We start from the raw sequence: 24,554 nt of genomic DNA on the forward strand, positions 1-24,554 counted from the left end.
TTTTGTACCTCACTTTTTAAACAAAACTGGCTGGTGTAATTACAACTTTGATGGGACTTATTTTTCAGATACTAAGTATTTACAAACCTAACTGATTGTAACAATTTGTTAAATAAAAATTTCTGTTCTTAGGTAAAACCTGCATTTGTTTTCATTCCACATTAAGTTGTTTCAAAAGTACAGCATTTTGTGGAACACAAATTTCTTAACAGTGAGTGATGTTCAATTGTCCAAACAAGCAGACAACAGTCATTTCCACATGTAATGGGCATAACCTGCTAATATAGATGTCTAAAGCTTAACAAACTGTTAGCACGCAACACATGCTCCTGACCAAAGTGTGCTCTAGTCAGCACTAACAGCATTTTAAGCTGTGGGTCAAGTGGATCCAAGGTAAACTAGCTTGTTACTGTGGAGAGGAACCTAGGGAGGCAACTTAGCCGAGGACCCACTTGCCTCTTCCCTTTCCATTGTTTCTCTTTCTTTCTGTACTTTGCTTTTTCATTTTTACCAAAAAGCTGGTTTTGCCATTAGCATGAAATGTACACTATCAGCTATGTCTCAAGAATAAATCGTTAGGTGCGTAAATCTGTCTCAACATGTGTGCGACAGATAGGCATGCAAGCCAGCTTTACATTAGTTTTCCACTTCCTAGATTGTGGATGAGTGTTATTCATAGTCTACCCAAATGTATTATACAGCAAAATAAACTCTGTTGGTTCTTACAGTATCCAGAATAACCAAACTGCTGTCCTCCCAGTCTGGCTTCACCCCTCAATGGTCTCACCGCTCCTTCTCCATGTCTGCAGCACTATTCTCCTGCAGGAACACTTCAAAATACCATCATATCTGTCTCAAAAACTCAGACAATCAAGATGGAGAAAGGATAACCTTACTCCATAGTTTATAATGATGTGTTCTTAAACTGGAATTGCCATTAATGTTTGGGTTATTTTTTATATTAAGTTGGTAGTAATTTATAAGAGGCTTGAATACCAGTTCATGACTGAAAGGAGACTTTAATATAAAAATAGTAATGAACGTTAAAAGAAAAGGTTGATCTAGGCAATCTGACAGAGGTGTGGAGTTCCTAGAACACTATATATTTCAGGAAAATTATGTGGCCATTATCCCCCCTCAAAAGAAAAGCCAAAATAGAAATATTGCTCATTATCAGGCATTAGAAAATCAAGGAGAGCTCAGTCAGAAATCCTTATGAGAATGAGCCTCGTTAGTGCTGCTGCTCAGAAGTACTCAATTTCTTCATTAGTGTAACAGAGATATGCATACTGAGGGTATTTTCACATCTCTACTCAATACCAATCCTTCAGGCTTTTGAAATTCCTTATTCAGTTATGCATTCTAGTTTCCTTGCAAAATCAGCCCGAAACACAACATTGACAATAGCAATCTGCATCTGGACATTTACATTTTTATTGCGTAAAAGAGGCATCTTGGATTTGATGCTGGTTTATATGCTAAATTCTGCTCACTGGCAATGTTAACAGCCAGAAATAAGCTATCTTAAATTTTAGATGCTCCCATAAATGTCTCTAGCTTCTCTATCCTTTCTGTGTACAATGTGAAAGTCATATTACCTAACACTTCCTATTAGCATTGAATTTTATAAATTCTGTGGATCATCCTTCCATTTGAAACCGGAGTGACTAAGGGTATAAGGGCAAGTGACTGCCTTCTGAAGACAGACAAGTGGAACAGAATACTGGTGTTCCCAGGCCTGCAGGCCTGTCAGGAGGCCTTTCCTTTCTCTTTTCTTCCAGAAACATTATGGAATTCACCCAAAACAAGCAGCTGCAATAGCAAAGTTTTCAGTCACTTTGTTACCCCCAGCAGTGCCACCAGAGAATGAGTTTGTTCTCGGGACTTCTTAAGATGAAATTCTTCTTTCTTTTTTTCTTTTTTTTTTTTTTTTTTTTAACATGGGATCAGTATATCCCTGAATCTTTCAGGGTATGCTGAAATAGCTTATTTCACTCACATTTGCTCACTTTTTATCTCAAATGAAATTTTCTTCCCTTGCCTTTATTAGGAAATTGTTCTGTTTGAAAGGTAGGGCATGTAGGACAAAGGCAGGAAAGTGCAGCTCCACAGTCTGATTCCTGACTGATTCCTGTTCTTCTAGGGCCTTTTGCAGCTAACAGATTTTGTGCTCAAGAGACATTTTTGGCAATGGTCATTGAATGATCTCTGAATTTATCTGCAAAAAGTCTGATCTAGTGCATTAAAAACCAAGTGTACATAGGCTGAACTCTAGAAAAAATCACCAATGTAAATTGGAAGCAATCCCAAAACCAAAGCTTATATTAAAAAGTTGCATTAGAATAACTGAGATCAGAAGTAGGCTCAATGAATTATTTCAGAGATGGCTTTGAAACTCCGATCATAAATTTTAACAGGTTGCCTCCTGCTTAGTGTTTGCAGTCATGTAGGAGCCCTTGGTGTATTTTCTAATCACAGCAGCAGATGTTCAACTGATGTGGATCAGAAAACAGCCACTGATGCCAGAGGAACTACCTTTAATTTGCACCGTCTGGGGATGTGTTTTGCAGACTCTCTGAAGAAACAGAATATTGTGCCTTATCTTACAACTAATCACATGGTATCATCAAAAAAAAAAAAAAAAAAGAAAAATATCTACAGCTCATAAAATGCTCATTATATGTTTCTGATTGAAACAGGCCCTGTGAGAAGACATCCTCAAGGCATCTATAATACTGAGGCTCTAAGTAAGCACGGGAACACAAGGCTGGCAAGAGACAGTGCTAAATGAGTGAGAGCAAGAAAACTAAATTGGCCTAGTGACATCAACAGGCCTGTGGCTTCGTTAACATCTGATACGGGCCAGCACTGACACCAGGATCAAGAACATCTTCCAGTAATTTTAGTGTCTTGTACAACATGATTTAAGTGGTATAAATGGAAAGGCATTAATGCTACTACATTTTCGACTTTTTAGGATATTTTAGGCTGATTTTCAATTCTCTGTAGTTCATTACTCTGAGAAGCTGTGAGTTTTTAAGTACCACTCCAACTAAAGAGTATTTTTTCCTGAGTATAAATACATGGTTTTTATCCTAAATATGAAAAAGCTGAAATACAGTGTAACCAGTGGTTCTAAATGGACACAGCAAAATAAAGGGGACGCATGCACAAGAACTCTACAGTCCCATTGCACAAAAGAATACCCTCAAATAAGAGTGAGTGTAGCCAAAAGATAGGAGAGCTGTTCAAGTATTTATGCTTAAAATCTTCTTTTTCCTACTTCCATCCAAAGGACTTCAGCCAACATCCATCACAAAGCAACTTTAAACCAGTAGGGTAGGGTAATAATTGAAAAACAAGTTGAAAAAATGGCTGAAATGATTGTGGGTGGGTTTTTTTTGTTTTTTTTTGGGGGGGCGGGGGGGTTCCCATGTGAGGAGGGAAGCAGGGAAGAAGGCTACTGTAAGTTAAGAGCTAATAATTTATCCAAGAAGAGAGCAGTATTAGTATGTCTTTACAGCTCTAAAGGGATGGCATGCATCCATGTCAGATGTATTGTCAATGCATGGTCTATCATGCTGCTGTTTTCACATGCCTCTACATAACAGCAAGACCAAAGGAAATGTCAGTAGTGAGGGCAGGATTTATTGTGGGTGCTGCAGATACTCAGTTTACAGCCTGTTATTACAAAATGGCATACAACTGGGGCAAAGCGTATTGAACAACTAATTAAGAACTGGCTAATAAAGCAATTGCTCAGGAAGGAATTCTGACTTTGTGTGAACATTTTCTGAGAGAGAAAAAATTACAGTCTGGCTCAAGCAGTTCAAATGGGTAAAAGAAAACAGCAGAAGAGAATATAGAGGGTCAGGTAAAATCATACACTCTGCTAAAAGGTGACATCCTAGAGATAGTAGCTGCTTAATGGCACATCTGGAAAAAATATTCTAGCACACTGATACAAGAGAAGACTAAGTGCAAAAAATAGTACTCAGAGAATAGAAACCAAACCTCCTCCTAGATTTAACCTTACAAAATATGCTGTCTTTTGTGTCTTTTGCATCTTTTGCAAAAATATGTCTTCATCTCCCCAAATGCAGGCTGTGGTTGTTACTTCAGTGGGGGAAGTCTGAAATGAAAGTCTGGTATCTGCTGCTCATGACCTGTGGCTGCTCGGTGTGGGGGCTGCACTAGCTTATGTGGAGGGTTCTGTGCTGATTTTCCTCTGGGATTATTAGGCCTCCACCTGCCTGCTCCTTCAGCAGAAAAACTCTGTCAGCACCTCTAGCTCTGTCTAGAAAAGGGTTTTCATGCTCAGGAGCTATGGGAGAGTTCTTTGGGGAAAAGTGCAAAAGAGCACAAAACCCCTCAAGTTTAATGGAGCCCAAGAAAACAACAGTGCTTTACTTGGATTGGTCCTGTTCATCTTGGTTACTTTTTTGTAATAATGTTCCTTTTAAATTAAACTCCCTGTGCTGTGAAGCTCAATTTTTTGCATTTACTATTTTTATGTGGCAGTTTTTTATGTCTTTTTCACCCAGTGCAATAATCACATCTGACCCCATTTTGATATGGTGGTTTCAATGTCCAGCAAGTAACAGCTGGATTCCAGACTTGGAGACACTCTGCATAAAATGAAGACAAATAGCTGATAAAAAAATTATCATAAATATCCTACCAGCAGTCCAGTGGTCTACATTTTTTATTTATTTTTTTTTTGTTAATACTACCTATTCCATTTTTATAAACCCCAGGATTAATAAGAATTTTTCTATGGGCAACACAAATCTTTGCAGCTGTACATAATACTCCATTTCTTACACTAGGGACATAGCTTTACTTGCCATGAAAAGCCATTTGAGGTAACTCATTGTACCTAGATGTATGTTTAGGGCAAAATATGTTAGTAAAAGATTTCAGCTCAATCTACATTATTACTGAAGATTTTCAAGATCTTTTGATACTTACACATTTTCTAATTGCATGAAGTGTAAAGTTCATAAATTATAAACATGTTACCGTTTTATAAATGTAAACTATTTGTAACACAAATCAACTGAGCTGCATGTATGGAAGCTACATGTATGAGCTACGTATATGGAAGGGAGAACAGTGGCTAAAAGCCATTTCAAATATACATATTCTGCCTTTTTTCTTTGATTTTTTTTTGTTTGTTTTGTTGTTTTGTTTTTTTTTTTTCCTTCTCTCCATCTTTTTTTTCCTTTTTTTCTTTTTTTTTTCTTCTTGAGAGATCCAAATGAACCTTTAAATCATAATGGTCTCCCAAAGATGTAGCTGCTTGGCAAGCCAGAATTTTCATGTGACTGAGCACAATGATCATGCAGCACATCCTCTGTGCTGGAAACTTTGAAAAGGGACAAAACTGGCTCCTTGCATCAACTGGAAACTTGTATTGTCGAGAATTCCTCCTTACCAAATGGTATCTCTTTTCTAGCACCTGCACAGTATCAGACGGCTCAAATCCCACCAAATTATAACCATCACAAGCTACTCTAACTTCATGTTCAGATTCCAGGAGCACTTTACAACCATTCCTTAATGAGGGGCTAAGACAGCTCTCAGTATCTTTCCTGTTATTGCCTGAAGGATTGGAAAGTGAGCAGAACCTAATTCACATCTTTATGTTTGCATTACCATTGTTTTCCAACCTGAGAAATACGCAAAAATATATAAAAATACAGAGCTTTGTACTGTAATATCATATGAAGTTTAAACATTACCATACCACAATTTGTATTACATGCACAACTTATGTTTATAGGCATGTACGTTTAGCCAAAACATATCCTTCTAGGAGCAACTTAGAATCTAAATAACCAGTTGTTTTCTTTTTTTTTTTAGAGACAGTCCCATGCCACAAAATCAAGAATTCAAGGAGGCACAGGCCTAGTCTTCAAAATTGGTCTTCCAAGTGTTCGTAGATTTTCACTGCAGATCTGAGGTAAAATCAATCCAATACAAAAATAACATGGTAATCATTCCTCTGAGAGCTAAACAGATTAGACTACAGTTAAACAAATTGCACTTGATTAATCTCTGATTATGTCTACACTGACATCATGCTATAAATTACTCCTCAGACGATACCAGATCATAGATACAGACCAAAGACTACTGAAGGATAGTCTACCTCTGAACACATGTAATTTAGTATACGCAAAGCATGTTCTTACATTTCATATGAAGGTGCTTAGTAAGAAAATTATGCCACAGAGTAGTATATTAGATGTGGCAGTGTGATTCTCCAAGGTAACTCTCTCAATTATTTTCAAATGGTTACTCATAAAATAACATTATTATTGCTCAGTCCCTTGTCTCTGTCAGTCTTTTTCCAAGAACACAGCGGGAAGGTCAACAGAGAGATGACTTCATTAAAAGGTCATTGTCACTAGTTAGGGCATTGAGTCAGTTCTGGTTGCTAGAGAATATGCTGGCTTTCTGATTCCATCTTTCCCAAACCACATGCTAATCAGTCAGTGCTAAGCTGGGATGAGCATGTGTATGTGTGGGTTAGCAAAGACTAGAAAAGGTACTATGAAAGGAGCAGTGATGGAGGAAAAGGGTTTTGCTTTCTTTTCATAAACTTCTGGCTCGGGTCTTATACACCAAATATTTTTTACCTTCATAGCCTGACTAGTTATATCCTCAAGACATGGTCAGGAATGTAATGCGCTGGAACCAATGTACTAGTCTGATTTCATTATTAATAACCATGTTCTGCTGAGAGAGAGCCTCAGTTGTGCTTTATGGGACTGATTCACAAAGAAACCTTTTTGGGGCCACAGAATTTTAAAACTCATTCTGCAAAAATGTTTCTCAGGGCCACTAAAATTATTCCTTAAAGGAAGTGACACTACAATTAACTGGCAAATTATTGATCTGTAAATTACCTTTTAATTTTAAGAATAAGGACTTATGCCATTATGTAACTCCACAATACTTTTATGTATATTTTTGGATAAAACTGTAGAGCAATTTTACTTGTTAAAATTCTTGTATTTCCTCCAATGGGTGTACAATTTCCTCAGGAGGAGCTGAACTTCAAATGTACAACTAGATGAACCAGTCAGAATAACAGAATCATAGTGCTGCATCCTGAATTTTCACATCTTTTGTTACAGTTATTAGTTAACTTTTGTTAGTTTTAGGTATCTCTTTCTGGATTTCATACCCTTATTCTGTAAAAAGCTGTGATTCAGCAAAAAGTGTCAGATCATGGTTGCCAGTGTAATACTCTACATTGTACCAACTATATGATTACAGTGTGTATGTTCAGCTAGGGCAATTCCAAAGATGACAGAGAATAAAACATATGCAGGAGTTTGCATGTCCTTGTGAAACATTCAACACAATCTGCAATCATAAAAGGAAGCACTGTGAAAATACTCTTGCAAATAAAATCAGAAGTAGTTTGGTTTACTTCAGTTAATTCAAACCATTCATGTGTAAATAAAGGGTTATAAAATAACACCACAAAAGCCATAGCAAATATAAAACATTGCTGGTTTGACGATGCAAAATATTTTACATGCAGATCATTTTCTTAAATCATAAGTGCAGAAGCTAAGAGTAATCAGAAACTACCTGTCAGTTCTATCGAACTGATTTAAAATTGAAAATGCCAATAGAATTTCTTCTTTCTCATACTTTTTAGGTATTTTAATATTTTTCTTATTTCTTTACTAAAGTCTTCCTTCTGAAATGAGAGCATACATTTATGTTGAAACAGTGAGGTTTTGATATTGCAATAGCTGTTCCTGTATAGTATCTTGTTTTCTTAAGGCAGCTGTGCTGTGATACCAACCAAAATACCAATGAGCAATAGCATTGGCTAAAGAGATGCTCTTTTTTCTTTTTCTCTGTGCAGTTTTCTAAAACATTGCTAAATGGGCAAACTGCATTGTTTTTTAAAATGTAAATAGCCATGTCAAGAGAATGGCTTTTTGTATATCCAGAGTGCAAAGTGATAGGGTTTCTGTACCTACAACAGCTTTGGACAAAATGGTTTACTGATTGGTAGCCAAGTAGCTATGCCTATATGGAAGACCATCAGCATTAACTAACCCTGACTAATTTACACTCCTCATATTGCTGAGATATTACTACTACATTTATGCAACAGATGTGGCTGTGGTGACTCTGACTCCAATTTCTGACACTTTCAGTCTTGATTCTTTCTACCTAGAATGGCGTCTCAACCTCCCATAAATGTCCTGTAGGTAAAACACACAGTCGCTTGTAGTCTCAAATATCATAATCTTCATGTTTTCAGAAATAACTAAGTCAAGTTCTCTTCTCTGATATTCATAAGTCAGTTTACACACTTGGGAGACTGCATCTCTCATCGCAACTTTGAATCTGTATCACTTTATGTATTGACTTTGTACAAGTATCATGGAAAATCTTAAGGCAGCTGGTGAAGCAAGAGTTCTATAGCATAGGACTTAACACAAGAATCCCCACAACCCCTGCCTTAATTTTCCAATCATTCAGAGTGAGTACAAGCTATATGCAGGATCAGGGCAGTCTACATTCCAGTCAGTGCTTCCACTTAAGCGCATCATACTTTTTTCTGGATCAAGTCATAAAAGTAGGAAAAAATTTACCATCCCCTCTGCTCTGTAAGTGTATCTATTTCTTTCAATACTCTTTACCTCATGTCCATAAAAATTAACCAGGTTAGCCTAAATAGTTTGGATAGCAGATTTTTTTTTTCTAATATTCTAATTTCAAGTATTTTTTCTAATATCCTAACATTTCTAATACTGTGGATGACTGGAAGGAACAGGTATTACTCTGAGCATCTTTTCCTCACAAGTTAAAAAGTTGAGTCCCAAATGCCACAGGCATTACCAAGACAGCTTTGAGAATAAAAACCACTGGATATTTTGCAAAAAAACACTGTTTCCCTGTGATCTCTCTACCTTTCCAGAAACTTTCTGTAGTCGAATGACCCGCAGCACAGAAAAGCTATAGAGTGGGAGATGTCTTGATATTTCTGAGCAGTCACTGTCAACAGATGTTTATCGAATGTGAGTTACCAGTAAGTAATTTTTTATAGATAGGATTTGCCTGAATAAAGACAGGGACATACTCTGATAGACTCTGTATTTGGTGTAAATAAAATATCTTGGGTTATGTTCAAACAAAGCACATCCATGGAATTTTCACGGCATCGATCCCTTTGCTGCTATGCTCAATACAAACTCAGGAATGCGTTTGTGCAGCTCACCACAGTTTGCGTAACACAGAGGTAATGTTGCTTGCTATAAAGCACCTGGAAGGAAGTTTACAAACGTATGTAACCCTGATGACTATACTCAAAGGGGACAAGCTTAGCTGGTGAAAGCTCATAATTAGTTTTGAAACAGTGTCCACCACCCTCACCTGACAATGAGTTACAGCATTTACTACTGACCAAAATCCACTGCCACTAACCCTGTCATCAACAAACAGGTAAGACGTCGGCCTGTAAAAACTTCTGAGATAGTAGAGTCCAAAAGATGACAGCAACCTATTTTGGACCCAAATAAGCCAACATGATTTCTTTTCATCACTTTAAGAACCTAGAAATATCCACAGAATCTGGTCTTACTGAAAAGTAGTTTTGCTCCTAATGCTGATCATCCCTACCAGAAATATTCCTACTAAGTCTTGCTTGTGAACTGGGTCCACATTTGCCGTGCAGAATGGATGAGAATATTGCCCAATAAAGCAGAGTCCTGAAAACACACCTGCATAAGAGAATGTTATCCCTTGAGGAGAGCTTGCTCATGCCTCCAACGAGGCTGTCAGAATACCTGCTGCTGTATCCTGTGCCCTGCTCCATTCACTTTCCACAGTGAGTTGTATTTAGGGCCAAAGTCTGGTGAAGTTTGGATTAAAATCCGGACCGTACCAAACGTGCTGGCTGCAGCAGCTCCTTGTGCTCAGCCTTCACCAAGTACTTTTCTGAAACTTCACAAGCTTGACACCGAGTCTCATCTCCCCTCAGGGGCCTCGGGGAGCCGGGTACACCCTTCCCCGCAGCCGGGGCACCCCCTTCCCTGCCGTCCTGAGGCAGCCAAGCGGGACAATTTTATTTTAAAAGATCCTTCTTTTATTCATTTTTTTTTAAACCGTCTTTATAGCAGGACACTGCGAGGCGATGTTTCCGGTCCCCTGCGGGGGGCGGACGCAAAGTGGAGCACGGAGAAGGATAAGCCGCACTTGACTTTCGCCTGAAGATGCAGCGGGCGCTGCGCGGCGGTGAGAGCCCGGCCCCTACTCCTCCTGACCCGGGAAACCCCGGCACGCAAGATGGCGGCGGCTCAGCGGACCTGCCGAAACACCTCGAGGAACCCGCTCCGCTCCGCTCCGCTCCGCTCCGCTCCGCTCCCGTCCCTTCCCCCTCTCCGCGCGCCGTCACCGCGCGCGCGTCACATCCTCGCGCAGCTCACTCCCTCTGCCTCCTCTCTCCTATTGGTCTCCGGGCTCAGGTCCCACAACCAATCGGCGGGCGCTGCCGGCCGGCCCAGAGCGAGGCTGCCCCTCTCTCCCCTCCCCTCCCCCGCTCCCGCCGTTCCTCGCTACCGGCACGTTCGGCTGCCGGGCGCAGCGGGCAGCGCCGCCCCGAGCAGGCCGGCAGCGGCGCTTCCCCGCGTCGGCTTCTCAGATCGGTGACGCGGCAGAACGAGTGCTGAGGCGTAAGCGGGCTCGGCGGCCGCAGCGGCGCCGGGAAGGGGGGCTCCGGCGGGCTCGGGTAGGGGCACGGGCCCGGGAGGAGGCGAAGGAGCTGTGCTCCTTCCCACCTACCCCACCCCCCCGCCATGGCCGACAACGAGAAACTGGACAACCAGCGGCTGAAGAACTTCAAGAACAAAGGCCGCGACCTGGAGGTAACCGCTGCGGCGCCTCGCGGGAGGGGCCGGCCGGCCATGGCGGCGAGAGGGGGCCGCCGCCGTGTGGCGTCTTTCTTAATCCGCCGGCGAGGGGCCCGCGGCAGGGCCGCGGCCTGTGCTGCCCGCCCCGCAGGGAGGCAGGAGCGCCGGTGCCCGGGGAGGGAAAGGAGACAGAAGAAGGGAAGGCCGCGCTGTAGGGCCGGGCGCGGCCGGGCTGTTGGGCGCCGCGCGGAGGCGGGAGAGCCGCGGCTGAAGGGGCAACGGCTGCCGCTGCCTACTCTGCCCGCGCCGCCCGGCCCCGCAGCGCCGCCCGGGGCGTCCGCGGGCCCCGCCGCCCAGGGATGGGCGGGGGGCGGCCAATATGAGCGGTTGGTCCCCGCGGCGCGGGCAGGTACCGGTCTCGTATTCAAGGCTCTCGTTTAGCGTAGCTCGGCCTCGGCACTCTTGGTAGAGAGAGGTGTTGCCTCGGTGTTGTGCCGTCCAGCACAGCAGTCGTGGTTTCGCATGGCTCTGCCTTAATTTCTTGCGAGCTCTTAATAATCGCCCTTTGCGCTGAGTGGCCCCTAAAAGACTGAGTCAGGGATTAGGGCCCAGTTGGGTATTCTGCTGTGTGTCTTTGTAAGGTACTCCAGTGAATAAACGAATTAATTATTGCCTACTTTTTATAGTGAAGATTTTTATTAATAAAAGCGCACTGAAGATTTTGCTATATATAAAATAAAGCATTTTCTTTTAATATAGGGCTAATATTACTATTTTACTGCTCAGTTAGTTGAGCGTGGAAGCAGTTTGGCTTATAGCATAGAGCCTCTAAACTTTTCAGTGGCTGGATTGCTACATACATTCTTTGAGATGTGAAGATGCTTCCCCAGTGCAGCAGAAGAGATAGTTAACTTTGGGTTCCCTTAGTAAATACTCAGTTTTAAAAATTAGATGTTAGTCCTCACCTGTAAATGCTTGGTTGGGAGTGCTGATTTGGGAAATGTGTGTGTCTGACTATTGTCAGTATAGGGTTCTGATCAAGAAATAGGCTTTGGCATTCTCATACCGTTTTTCATTAGTCTCAAGATGGGTCCCTATAATTAGCATAATATTCTAATCTTTCATACGAAGACAAAATTTTTGCAGTATTTCCTTCTCAAAAGTAAAAGATGCATTTACATTGCTGTTATTTATAAAACATCTGTTAAGTTTCCCATTTGGGTAATTCAGAAGCTAGTAACACCTGGATTTTTAACTTGTCCAAGTATATTAATAAAACAGTTTACTATTCGGTTATGTCCAAAGTTTGGTGATGGCAAAAGTGTTGAAAGTGGGAATAATCAGTGCAACGATTGCTCTGTTTGCTAGTAGGGTGGTTAGCTTTGTTGTAACTACTTGTCTCAGATATTAATTTGGTTTTATCTGAATTGTTACATTATCATTGAATGGACAACTGTACAAGAAAGAGATTTTTAGGAAGGTGCAGTAAAGTGTATACTATTATAGTAAAAAATTACAATAATGGGAAAATACAGGTTGGAATTCATCTGAGTTCTCTCCTTTGGTACCTATGTACTGAGTTTTAAGGTAAGTCAGCTGAAGCAGAGAAAGTGCAGTGTGGGCACGTGCAAGTAAAAAGAACACGTGCATGTGTATCAGGAAGCAGGTTATCTCTGCAGTATTTTTTTTAGTTTGCTGATGTGCTGAAATGGCCTTCTACAGAGTGAAAAACCACTGCTAGGCCATGTTAAATTTTAGATGCTGACATCTATCCAACAAATCCTGGAACATATGCTTGGTACCTAAAATAACCACCGTGGATGGCTGTTTTTCATACAATAGCTCAGGCTTATGGCTCTCATTCTTGCTTATTAATTGCTTACACATCACATTTTTTGTTAGTGTGAGGGATGTTGGTGATGTCCACTTACAGTCAAGTATCCTATGGTAGCAACAGTTGCTAATGAGTATTCAGTTAGTTCACACCACCTGTGTTTCTGTGCCCAGAAAGATGCCTATTTACTTCACATAGGAAGCCAACATTTGGTCTTTATCTCTTTCCCTCCTCCCCCCTCCTTCACATCTCCTCCTTTTTATCTCTGCTGAAATTACGCATTTAGCCATTGGTTTCTTTTACAAACCTGTGATCGTTTTTATTTTCCATGACAGTTTACCTTCATTTGCCATGAGCAGATGAATATAACTATCACTGCAGTTTTGATGAATCCCAAATACAGATATTCCAGAGGCTGTGAAGGGTTGTCATGTCACAAATAAGATTTTTTTTTTTTTTAAATGGTAACTTACAATTCCATGTTGTCTAAATCAGTCATTGACAGTTATGTTGCTGCCAGTTGCTGTCACATGTACTTGTCTCCATATCTTCACAGCGTATTGTTGTATATGTGTTAAGTGTGCATTTAGCCTTTTGGATACTTAACTTAAAATTGAACTTCCATTTTCCAGACCATATCAGCGTGCTCCTGAAAATAAAAATTTGGGTTTTGAAAAAGGGTTGGGGGGGGGGGGGGACCAAACTACACACACCTGTTTTACGTAAGATGTTTAGCAAAATTCCCTCATCTGCTTGGGTTATTGGGTAAACATGCATGTGTGGGCATGTTATGTTGTAAACAGTTGCTGCTAGGTTGTTCTAAGATGACAGATTGGTGGTGGCTTTGGGAATAGAGGGATTCATTGTGGCCACAAAGATAAAGTACCTACTTCTTTTTTTTTTTTTTTCTTTGTAGCACTGCTCAAAGAAATAGTGTAATAAGCTTTTTAATACTGAAAGAGTTTGTACTGAGAGAGCAGTAATTTGCAGCTAATACTGAGTTTGTATCTCTGTAGTGGATTGTCTTAACAGCATTCTGTAAGGTCTTAGATTTAAGAGTTAAAGCTGTGGAGGGAGAGGAGTGTTGTAACAGCACAAATAGGAGCTAGCCTTGCAGAAGAGGTCACTTGGGTGGTTTTGGTTGGTGTTGTGGTTTGGTTTTGTTTTTTTTTTTTTTTTTGGTTGGTTGGTTTTTTGCATCCAGAATCTCACTTAAGTGCTTATCTGGACTCCTACACAGAATTATGCAAATGCCTATCTACTAGCAAAGCTAGTTAAGGTAACTGTTCTCCTCATGTGTTTTCAATAAGGAATAGATTTTACTTAGACTTTCCTTGAATACGAAAGGATAAGCTGTGTTTTCTGTTTACTGTGAGTATAGTTGTGATGATACCCAATTTTCTTTCCCATCTTCACTTTTAATTGTAGTACCACAGACCTTGGTATCAGATACTCAATCTTTACTATACAAAGGCCAGCATAAGTGCAAATTGTTCATTGAGTCTGCAACAGACCTAACTTTATGAGCAGTTTGAGTAATTGCTGTTTGCTACTGCATGTTAGGGGTCTTGAGCTTCTGGGAAGTTCTTAAACTTCAAAGAGGGGTTGGGTTGGGTTTTTTGTTCGCTTCTTTTTGTCTTACCAGGTGATCAACATCTCACCTGCTGCAGCATTCAAATTTGACTGATGTTTAGGCTCTTTGGTTTCATTTTAAAACAAACAAAACAGTATTTCATTTATATTATTTTTGTGCAACTGCTGGAACAATCTAATGCTTTTCTGCTGGCCTCTTCTTCCCTGACTTGACTGTGTTGCTGGGTGAGAGATTAAGAATTGCTTTAAGAGTGCCAGCACAGGAGAAGCGTCAGATAAGTATTTCTGCTCTGTAATTGAGAGACACATGATGTCAAATGACAATAATATTGTAATGCAGGGTACTTGAAAACTAATTTTGGAGCAGCCATTGAATCTGGATATTTTATGATCAGCAATGTCAAGATTTTTAAGAGTTGCCAGTAGGGTTCACTGGGCTTGTAGTATTAACTACATTTGAGAACAACAAGGAAGCTTCAGGGGGTTGAAGGAAAGCTGATGTTACAAGATATACTGGATATTGCAGGTAGTTAAGGCTTTTCAGCCTTTTCTGTATTCCACACAATAGTTTACTTAAGATTCAAATGTGGAGGAACTGAAGGGAAGCAGGAATTTCACTCACTGAGTTAGATAAAAATAGGTTCCTTTAAGATGACTTGTAAATCTGTGGTGAATCTCATATTTTATAATTTAAAAATCGTACTTATTTGTTTGTGTAAGGCATTTTATTTGGCATGCACAACTTCTCCAGGAAAAAACAGAATGACAGCATATGCAGTGTCATATTGATTTTTTATTTATGTGTGATGGACAGTCCCATTATAATTCTGAAGCGGGAATAGTTGCTGAGATGTGTTTTCTAGTGGTGTCTTGTAGAGATTGTGTTGGCTTCAAAATGCTGTGCCATTTTTATCAATGATCTTGAGAGTAGACTTAATTGCTTCAGGTTACAAATGAGCTAGGATTAGTATAAGAGGGAAACAGTTGATAGAGGAGGGCGTAAATCACTTGATTAAATGTGAAGACTATGTATTTTTAGCAAATGCAAATATGAACATGAATGTATCTGAAGGGTTCTTTCCTTGTTTAGTAGTTTGGTGCCTTTTACACTTGCAAAGGACAAGACAAAGTTTCCTAGTGATTGGTGCTGTTCCTGCACTGGATGTTATGACTAGCCTTCTCCACCTGTGGTCTACAGACTGGGTGCTTTCTGAGTACCTACTCTAGTGAGTAAGCAGTTTGTGCACAGGGCCATAGTAAGTGGTGGTTTAGGAAGGAAATAAACTGAAAATGCCATCCAGTTCACAAAAGGTTTTGGAGATAAATAGTGGTATATTTCTCACACATACATCCTGCTCCCTTTCTGTTGCTTTTATTTTGTTTGTGTTTTGATTAGTAGAGCAGACTAGTGCTGGGGTGTTGTTGTGACTTTCTAGGAATGAGAGATGGCTTAGGATTTAAAGTAACTGTTGCCTTTGGAGTTCCACAACAGAAACAATGTGCCTTTGGAAACTGTGGACTAGAATGAGAGGAATAGGTAAAGTTCTACCATTATTGGAATGCTGTCAGACCTGCCTGTTGTAGGTGCATAAATAGAGCTACTTGAGTGAAATATTTTATAATAGCAAAAAGGTAAAAGTTTCCAAGAAGCATTGATTCAGATGAAGAAGTGGAAGAGGGGTCAGGATACATTAGATGAGCTCCAGGCTTACATACTTAGAAAGGGCTAATAGATCGGAGCTGTTCCTGAGTGTGGAACATTTGCTCTGTTTTCTGGACTTGTTGTGAAAAGCGCTAGAGTGTACCAGGATTCTGCAGGCATCAGCTAACACAAGATTTCAACGATAAGCCGAAGGGCTCAGTAATGACTAATGGTCAGAAAATAGCCCTTATGATAAAACTTCAGCTAAATATAATTTAAAAAAAGGAAGATAGAGGGGTAGCAATCATAGGCTGACAGAAATAGATTTTGTTTGCTTTTTGATGGAGCAAATGAAGAACAGGATCCAGTGACTGAAAGAGCCACATGAATTCATACTGAAGAGTATGCTTAAATTGGACCACTTTACAGGGACCATTCTGAATCCTATTTCTTAAACTTTTAAGTTGAGACTGCTTTCCTACTTATAGTTGTGTTAGTGCAGACTGAGAACTGAATTGGGGAAGTCCTACAATCAAGGCAGATCTTACACAGAACAGATGGGAGAATCTAGCTTGACAGTGCCACTTGCCGAAGAACCATTATACCTGGCTTTCTGCCCTTTGAGCTTTTTTCCAGAAGGCCACACAAGTTGATCATGAGTCTGCTGACCAACCTATCTGTTCCATTTCTAGGCTGAGGTGATGATGCTATGAGCTAACTTCAGCTCGTATTTGTTGTGTGTTTTTTCTTCCTAGGAGGAAGAGCAGTGACAAGTTGACCAGTAATAACTAGTTTGTCAACAAACTGTTGTTTACACAGAAAGTTATTTTATTGGAGCCTTATTTTGGTAAATTGTTCTTGAGTGACTTCACTAGTTGCTTGTCTTTCATGTGAAGGCATTTGTGAGTCCAGGTTATGCAGGTCATCCTAAGAAGCAGGCAGGAATTAAAACCAAAGGCCTGTCAGCTTATGTCTGGAGGGAGAACACTCTTCTTGTTCCAGCAAAGTATTGATAGTTCCAGGATTTTTTTAAAGTCTGATTAACTGCCTTTATGATTTTTCAAGTAAAGAAACTTCTAAATGACATGTCCCAGGCTTTTTTTTTTTTTTTGAGTATTTTTTGGGTCCACTTACTTGTCCCTGTATCTCTATCACATACATACATGTGTGTACTAGTACTGAAGGTGTGTTACCACCTGAGTTGGGATATATTTCCTTTTCGGCTCACTAGTAAGTGCAACTGTTACTTTTTCATATCCTTACAGCTTAATGTCTTACAGGTGGTGTCCTAGTAATTCAGTCTTCTACTCCCTTGAAATGCACATTGGATGTTGGTCAGCAACAGGTTTTCTGTGACCAGTAATGTCAAGATTCAAGTCTGGCAAGAAGAATCCTTCTTGCAGTACAGCTTTTTAGTGGGTATGCTTATTTTGTTAGGTTGCAGTAGCACTTTTAGATTGGGAAGGCATTAATTAATAGTCTAGTGAGATCAGCAAGGGCTTGGTACAATTCTGCACTCTTATTAGCAGAGATTTTCATCTTTTATTTTCTTCTTGAATATGCCAGAGTAGGAGACTTTGGAGAAACTACCTTGAGCACTACATTACAGGCTGAGAGCAAGAGCCTGCAGTAGATAAGTCAGTTGTAAAGTTGCAACATCTTTCCGAAGCCTCTAAGTGGTGGGTGATATCCATTAGCTTACCAACTTCTCCAGGAAGGCAGCAGCACTTTGAGCACAGATGAATGGCTACCGAGTGCTGCTTGCCTTTAGCTCTCTTCTTAAGCTGCCATTCATTACTCAGGTGGAATATATGTCTTTGCTGCTGAATCGTAGAGTGTGCTATCCTGTTGCATGGTTGCTACCCCTCATCCTGTTTTTTGCAACCTGTGGTGCGTTGAAGTGATGTACGCTACGGAAAGCTGAAGCATGGGCTGCCAGGTGATGATGCTAGTAGTCTGTAACTGTATGTATGCATGTGTAAGGAGATAACTGCTGGAGAAACTTTTCTGGTTTTTGCTGATACAGAAATTTGAGATGGAGCTGTTGAAGACCATTAAAATGTTATTTATGTATTTATAAGACCAGTATTAGATTAATTAGGAGAATACATATTGGACTAGAAGAATGTTAAGATTATTAGTGAAGTATAGTTTTTCCTCTTTAGAGGTTATACCGTTGAGATTCTTGCTGTCATATGAAGAATTCAAGAAGTACTTCAGAAGTTTACCCAGCTGTGGAGAGTAACTCCGTAGCACTGGAATAAAACTTACTAGCATACAACTAGTGTTCAGTGTCAGCTGTTTGCCGTGTAGCAGAGATGACTGACTTTTTAGGTTTAAAACTGAAAAAGCCATGAATATAAGCTGCTTTACACTTGGCTATTAATTCTGATTTTGATTGGCCAATTGAATCAACATTCTTTGAAGATGCACATATCTCCTGGAAACTTGATTTGGTGCTTTTCAGTGTGGGACGGTTTGCACTTGCTTATTATAACTCTTATCTAGTCATCCCAGGTGCCTCAGCTGCATTGGTGTGCTTGTATACTTTGTCTTTTAAATATGGGAAGCTATTGTGATGTGGGGCTCTTGAGCTTTTTCCTTCCTGTGCCTGTTTTCTTTGTGATGAACTGCATTTTAGTCCTCAAGTGATGAAAATTCTACCCCAGAGGAGTGGGGAGCCATCATTTCTTTTCCACCTGCATCCTTTCCTGCTCTGTTCCTTTTCTTGTAGTTCTTTGTTTGAGAAGGCAAACTGCCTTGCTCAGAACTGGGATATTTTTCAGATGAAATAAGTGTTATTTTCCATCAAAACAATTACATTTCTGAAAGTCTAGCTTTTAATTGTTATTTTCAGAGCTGTTTCTTACTGCTGTTCAGGTTTCTTAGCTGTTCCCTTTCCTTGTATTCTCTGTTAATGCAGTCCCTTACGCTCTGGTATTTCAAGCTTTCTCTAGGCTTGTGAATGGTTAAGTCAAAATAAAAATGCAGTTGTTTTTAATGTTATTCACTCTAAAGTTCAAAGTCTAAAATAAAATCACTTTTTTCCCTCCTATTTTCACTTTGCATAGTAGTAACACAAGCAGTAGTAAACCAGTTTAAGTATCTTTACAATTGACTTTTTTAAAGTGAATTCCCTTAATGAGAGCTGTAGAGAAAATAAAAATTGCTCTTGCAGTGCAGGGGGTTTTCTTGTCAGGTTGTTTATTCCTGATCCTGCATACCCTTTTTTTCTTCAATATGAAGATCTAGGAGGTGTTATTTCCTAGTAAAAATAAAAAAAAATAAATAAACAAACCAAAACCCACCAAAAAAAAACATATCTATTTCCTGATGGATTTCTACTTACATAATGACAAATCCTGTGTGTATGAGTACTGTTTAAAGTTCAAAACCTTTTGTCATTACTTGGTCTGGACTCAGAACATAATGCGTTCTGATTTTGATTCTTTTTCAGACTATGAGAAGACAAAGAAATGAAGTTGTTGTGGAGTTGAGAAAGGTGAGATAACTTGGCATTAGTCTTGCCAAAAAGCATTTGGCTATGTTCACATTTCAGTAGAATTCAAGAGGTTTTGATACAGGCTAAAAAAAACCAAACCCTAACCCAACTGTTGTGTGTTCTTTCAGGAGTCCACCACTAATACCATTGTTAAACTATCTATTTGTCTTTACTAATTCTGCAAAGGTACTTGGTTTAGAAGGAAGTTCTGATGTTACCATACCTTGTACTAGAAATTCCATAATTTTTCTTCTAGAACTTCAGGATTTTATTTGTGATCTATTGAAGGGAATAGTGCTTGCTTCTCCAGCTAGCTTTTAATTCTAAAAGCTTAAGAAAAGGGTTATGTCTTTTCCTTTGAAAACTGGGTGTGCTTACTAATCTGTAGACAGAAAGCTGTTTACTTTCCCAAAACATTTCAATACACAAGTAGGAGTGGAAGAGGGAATGTGTGAAGGGAACACTGCCTAGGATTGTTGAAAACCTAGAAAAGTAATCATAACTTGTTTTGTTCGACTTCTGGGATGAACAGAAAACTGGCCCCTGACAATTGCCTTGTCAGTGTGGACTGATGTGTGCACGTGAAACTTCCAGCAAAAGTAGTTACTGCTGTACATGAAGTTGAGTGAAGGATTTTTCTAGGAAGAAGTGATATCCAAAATGTGCTTCTCTGTGCAGTCCTTTCCTACCTCTTGAAATTTTGAAATCCCTTTGGAAATTTTGTCAGTGCCAATGAAAGCATGTTTGATTATTGTTTAAAACAGAAGCTTCTGTTTCCTTCTTAACATGCCCCACACCCCCTAATCAAAGTTTTAAAGGTATTAAGTATTTTTTCTCTTTAAGAACAAAAGAGATGAGCATCTTCTAAAGAAGAGAAATGTTCCTCATGAAGATATTTGTGAAGATTCTGATATCGATGGTGACTTTAGAGTGGTAAGAATTCATTAAACTCTAAAGCATATCCTCTTTTTATGTACTTAAAAGGCATTTTAAAATTCTAACTGCTTTTGTCTCTGTTTTCTAGCAAAACACTTCTTTGGAGGCAATAGTACAGGTAAAAAAATAATTTGTTTGAATATTTTTTTTGTGTTGTGGTGACAAATATATGAAAAGTCTAAATTCTCTTGTTTTAGAATGCTTCGAGTGACAACCAGGGTATACAGTTGAGTGCTGTGCAGGCTGCAAGGTAAGAACACTTTTTCCCAAATACATTGGTTTTATTCTTATTTTCTCATGCTTTTAAATTCAGAAATGTGTTCTAATTTAACTAGAACAAGCGTGTCCTTAACTGTTTGTTGGTTTGGGTTTGGTTTTTTTTTGGTTTGTTTTTTTGGGGTTTTGTTTTTGTTTTTTTTGTGAGTCTGTTTTGTGTTTTTTTTTTTTCTGGTTTTGTTTTTTTTTTTAACTTGATAAATAGAACTTTACAAGAAAAATCTAAATTCTGAAGTCTTTGAAGTAATCAGGATTTTCATTGCAGTAAGATTTTACCATAATGTAAGTATTTGATCTCTCAAGTAGAGAGAAGTAAGTATTTGATTGTTCTCTCAAGTAGAGTAAAATAGACAATTAGGAGGACTATAAAGTCTTTAAACACAAGAATTGGCATAATCCTTTTTTTAGTTTTATTGTAGATCAGGCCTCTAAAACCACTTTTTGATTTAAGAGGAATTCTGTGCAGTTGTATATGTTTCGGAAGTGGTCTTAAAATACTCTTTAAGAGCTTTGCTTGCATAAATCCAGTATTTAACTGCTGTTTCCTGAACTAGTGGTTGTAGTAGAAATCTGTTTTGTAGCAGAAAGCTACAACTTTGCATTTGTTTACCGTCTGTGGTCAAGAGGGTTCATTCATGTGCAAGGGAAGATTTCCAGATTGTAGAGAAGTTGGGTGACTTTGGAGTTACTTTGACTTTTGAGAGTTAATGTGTTTAAAACTGGTAGGGGAAAGACCAGTTTTGGTGTCCATTTCCATTGGGCAGCTTGCCTTCACTAAAAAGGCTGATCAGCTCAGGGTAGTATCATGTAGAACATCCTATTTACTGCAGGTGCTTTAAACCAGATTAGACTGAAGAATGCTGAATTGAGCCTGACTTGAAATGTGGAAGTGTTTGTGTGGATTTCTTCCTATTGTAACTAGTTGTTTGGGGTTGTTTTTTTTAATGGAAAACTAATTTAAAATTAAAACAGTGCAGTTTACATCGTTGGAAAGGCATTAAAGTATATTTTAGAGCTGAAAACAAATGCTCCTCTGTCTTGATTGAATCTGTACCATCCTTTGGTCTGAAGCTGGAACAGGAAAGGAAAACCTTACCTGAGTAACCCCTAAAACACACAGTTAGAATACGAGCAACAGAAAACTGATTAGAAGTGCTTAAGAAAAAGCAAAATCTAAACTAAATACCACTGCCCGACCCATCTCCCCGAACCTGAAGTTTTATTTAATTCTGGTAGTAGAGTTCTCTACCTGTTTGAGCAAGTTGTTTGTGAATAGACTTCACTATGATTTTGTTACTGGACAAAAGTGTTAAGACTCTCTAAGTACACTTAATTTTTATAAGCTTGTAGATGTAAATTGTCTTCACTTATAAAAGGAATCTCCTTTACCTTATTTAGAAGTTGAAAATGCGCATCTGATTATTACAAGAGTTTTCACATAATCTGTGTTCAGATCTTCCCTATTGTGATTGCTTAGTTTTGCAAGGTATTTTGTTTTGCTGCTCTGGCTTTTCTTATCTCAAATTCTCTTTCCCCTCTAACACACCACTGGTCTTGCAGGATAAAGCAGTAGTGGAAAGCTGATTTCTAGTTACTGCTGTTCTGTCATGCCTTTCATGTGTTTGTGAATCAGCTGATGTATGAAGAGATGACTATATACAATCTTTATTCCTATTGCTAGTAAAAATTTTGTGCAACAGAAGTTGTCTTCTCCAAGAAGCTTCCTTCTTTCTCCTTAATTCCTTTGCTGCAGGAAGGTGAAGCTAGAGGGTTTAAAAATTGAAACAAATATGTACACTTCTGTTCTTTACAGTAGTACTTCATGAATCTTTGCTCTCTGAAATTATATCCTTAGTAAAGAAGAAACAAGTTTCTGCCTTTCCCATCAAAGCAGCCAGGATCTGTTTATCTCCCTTGTTGGGTGGAGGCTGTAGGAGGGTGTAACTGAATAATAACTCTGGTGATTTTTATTTTACTGACTGGTAATACATCTTCAAAAGCAGTCAGAAAATATGGCAACCAAAATGGGCAATAAGTGTAATGGCTTCAGTTTTTTGATAGTTCAGTAATTCAAGTTTTGGAGATGAACTGTTTTCACTTAAAGTGGAGAAAACAAATCTTTCTTCATCTTTAAGAGTATGAGACACGCACTGGGCAAAAACTTCCCCACGCAGAATATAGTGCAGCACTGGAATATTTTGTCTGGAGAGGTGGTTGGATCTCTGTGCTTAGAGATTTCCAAAACTCTACAGGAAGCCATTACTGACCTGATCTTGTGTCAGCAATAGTTCCACTTGGAGTGCAAAGTTAGGCCTGAACCTCCAGAGATCGTTTTACAATTTCTTATTGTGTTATTTAAGTTTTGTGTTTTCTCCTCTTGAACAGGAAGCTGCTTTCCAGTGATCGCAATCCACCAATTGATGATCTAATAAAATCAGGAATATTACCTATTTTAGTTCATTGTCTTGAAAGAGATGACAAGTGAGTATTTCTAAAACTTAAAATGATTTAATTACTGCGAGAATTCTTGGTATATAGCAGTGTGCTTCTGGCATCTGGTTTGAAAACTCATGTTACAATTTTTATTCTTTCCTCCCCCCCCCCCCTTGCTTTGCAGTCCTTCTTTACAGTTTGAAGCTGCCTGGGCTTTGACAAACATTGCCTCTGGAACCTCTGAACAAACACAGGCTGTAGTTCAATCTAGTAAGTCCAACAGTATTTGATCATTGATAAAGCACCCACTATAGTTTCCACAGAAATAAGACAAATCATCTGAATGATACTGTAAAGCACATCCACATGCCCGTTCCTCTCTATCTCAAGCATGTTCACCAATCCACATGTTAGGGTTGGTCCTTTCATGCGATAGCCAGGATGGCTGAAACTGAGTTGTCAATCACAGGCAAGTTGCTGAAGGACCTGCCCATGAAGTCTCCTGCCAGATGTTCTACCTCTTCTCTGGCAGTCAGCATCAGTTGAAGCGCACACCTGCTTTTATTCTTCATTTTCTCAGATTTTAAATTCAGTTGGGTTTCCTAATGGTGAGTAATGTATTCTGGAAACTCACACTATTTTTGCAGAGTTGATATCTGCTGGTTTCCAGTTTTCAAATTTAAAACAAACCCAACAGAAAGTGTGAAACAAAACCAAACAAAAAAAAAACCTCCTATGGAGGGATTTCCTATCTTATTGTGAAGAGGGAGGAAAAGATGTGGACCAAGGCCAGAGGTTGCCATATCCCTCTGGCCTTATCCAGTATCAAATTGAAGAAAACACGCTGTCCTTCATAGATTGAGGAATATGAAGCATGGAAAGAAATGGTTGTTAGGCTTGAAATCCAACTTGCCAAGCAAAGCAAATTTTCTTCTGTACCTAAACATGACCTAAGTCTAAGTAGTACTTCTGTTGGTAAAGCTGAACTAAGTAGAAGTGTCTGCAGGCTTTCTGAATAAAACAGCAGAGCTTCCTGAGACCATGGAAGAGTCAAGAATACAGTAAATCAAGTTTTTGCCTGAAATTTAAGGGGGGGAATCCATGAAGTGTACGTTACATGAGATACCAGTAGCTTTAAAGTTTTAATGGTTAGAATTACTGTTGTATTGCAGTGCATGCTGCCAATACCATTAAACATACTGTGCTTTCAACAACTAAAAGACACGGAATTATGCTTGGTCTTTTTTGTATGGTTTCCCCCCCTCACCCCCGACATTCGTATATTGATTTCTTTTTAGAACTGCTTGGAACTTTTATTCCATGTAGTAAGTACAGTTTCTAAGAGGTGTGCTGGTATTTGTGTTGGAATGTCAGTACTTGTTACATATATTCCAAGACTTTCCCCCCCACCACCACTTCAGTGATCAAAAATAATGTGTTTATGTTGTTGTT

At 39.3% G+C, this 24,554-nt stretch overlaps 1 protein-coding gene across 2 annotated transcripts in view; it reads left to right on the forward strand.

The window, feature by feature from the left end:
• The first annotated feature begins 10,551 nt into the window (after positions 1-10,551).
• The window catches only part of KPNA4 (karyopherin subunit alpha 4), a 29,202-nt gene continuing 15,199 nt past the window's right edge, over positions 10,552-24,554 (forward strand). Inside the window, exons 1-7 of one of the 2 annotated variants that reach the window (XM_061452632.1) lie at positions 10,552-10,901; positions 19,413-19,457; positions 20,301-20,390; positions 20,482-20,511; positions 20,591-20,643; positions 23,055-23,150; positions 23,287-23,372. In XM_061452632.1, the coding sequence (XP_061308616.1) occupies positions 10,833-10,901; positions 19,413-19,457; positions 20,301-20,390; positions 20,482-20,511; positions 20,591-20,643; positions 23,055-23,150; positions 23,287-23,372 (469 nt within the window). In that variant the 5' untranslated portion in view covers positions 10,552-10,832. The remainder of the gene's footprint in view (positions 10,902-19,412; positions 19,458-20,300; positions 20,391-20,481; positions 20,512-20,590; positions 20,644-23,054; positions 23,151-23,286; positions 23,373-24,554) is intronic. The other variant, XM_061452631.1, reaches the window with a different exon arrangement.

This window comes from Pezoporus flaviventris, unplaced genomic scaffold, assembly GCF_033815535.1.
Source record: "Pezoporus flaviventris isolate CSIRO_AGI_PZ_B2104156 unplaced genomic scaffold, CSIRO_AGI_Pfla_v1 ptg000013l, whole genome shotgun sequence".
NCBI classification, from domain to species: Eukaryota; Metazoa; Chordata; class Aves; order Psittaciformes; family Psittacidae; genus Pezoporus; species Pezoporus flaviventris.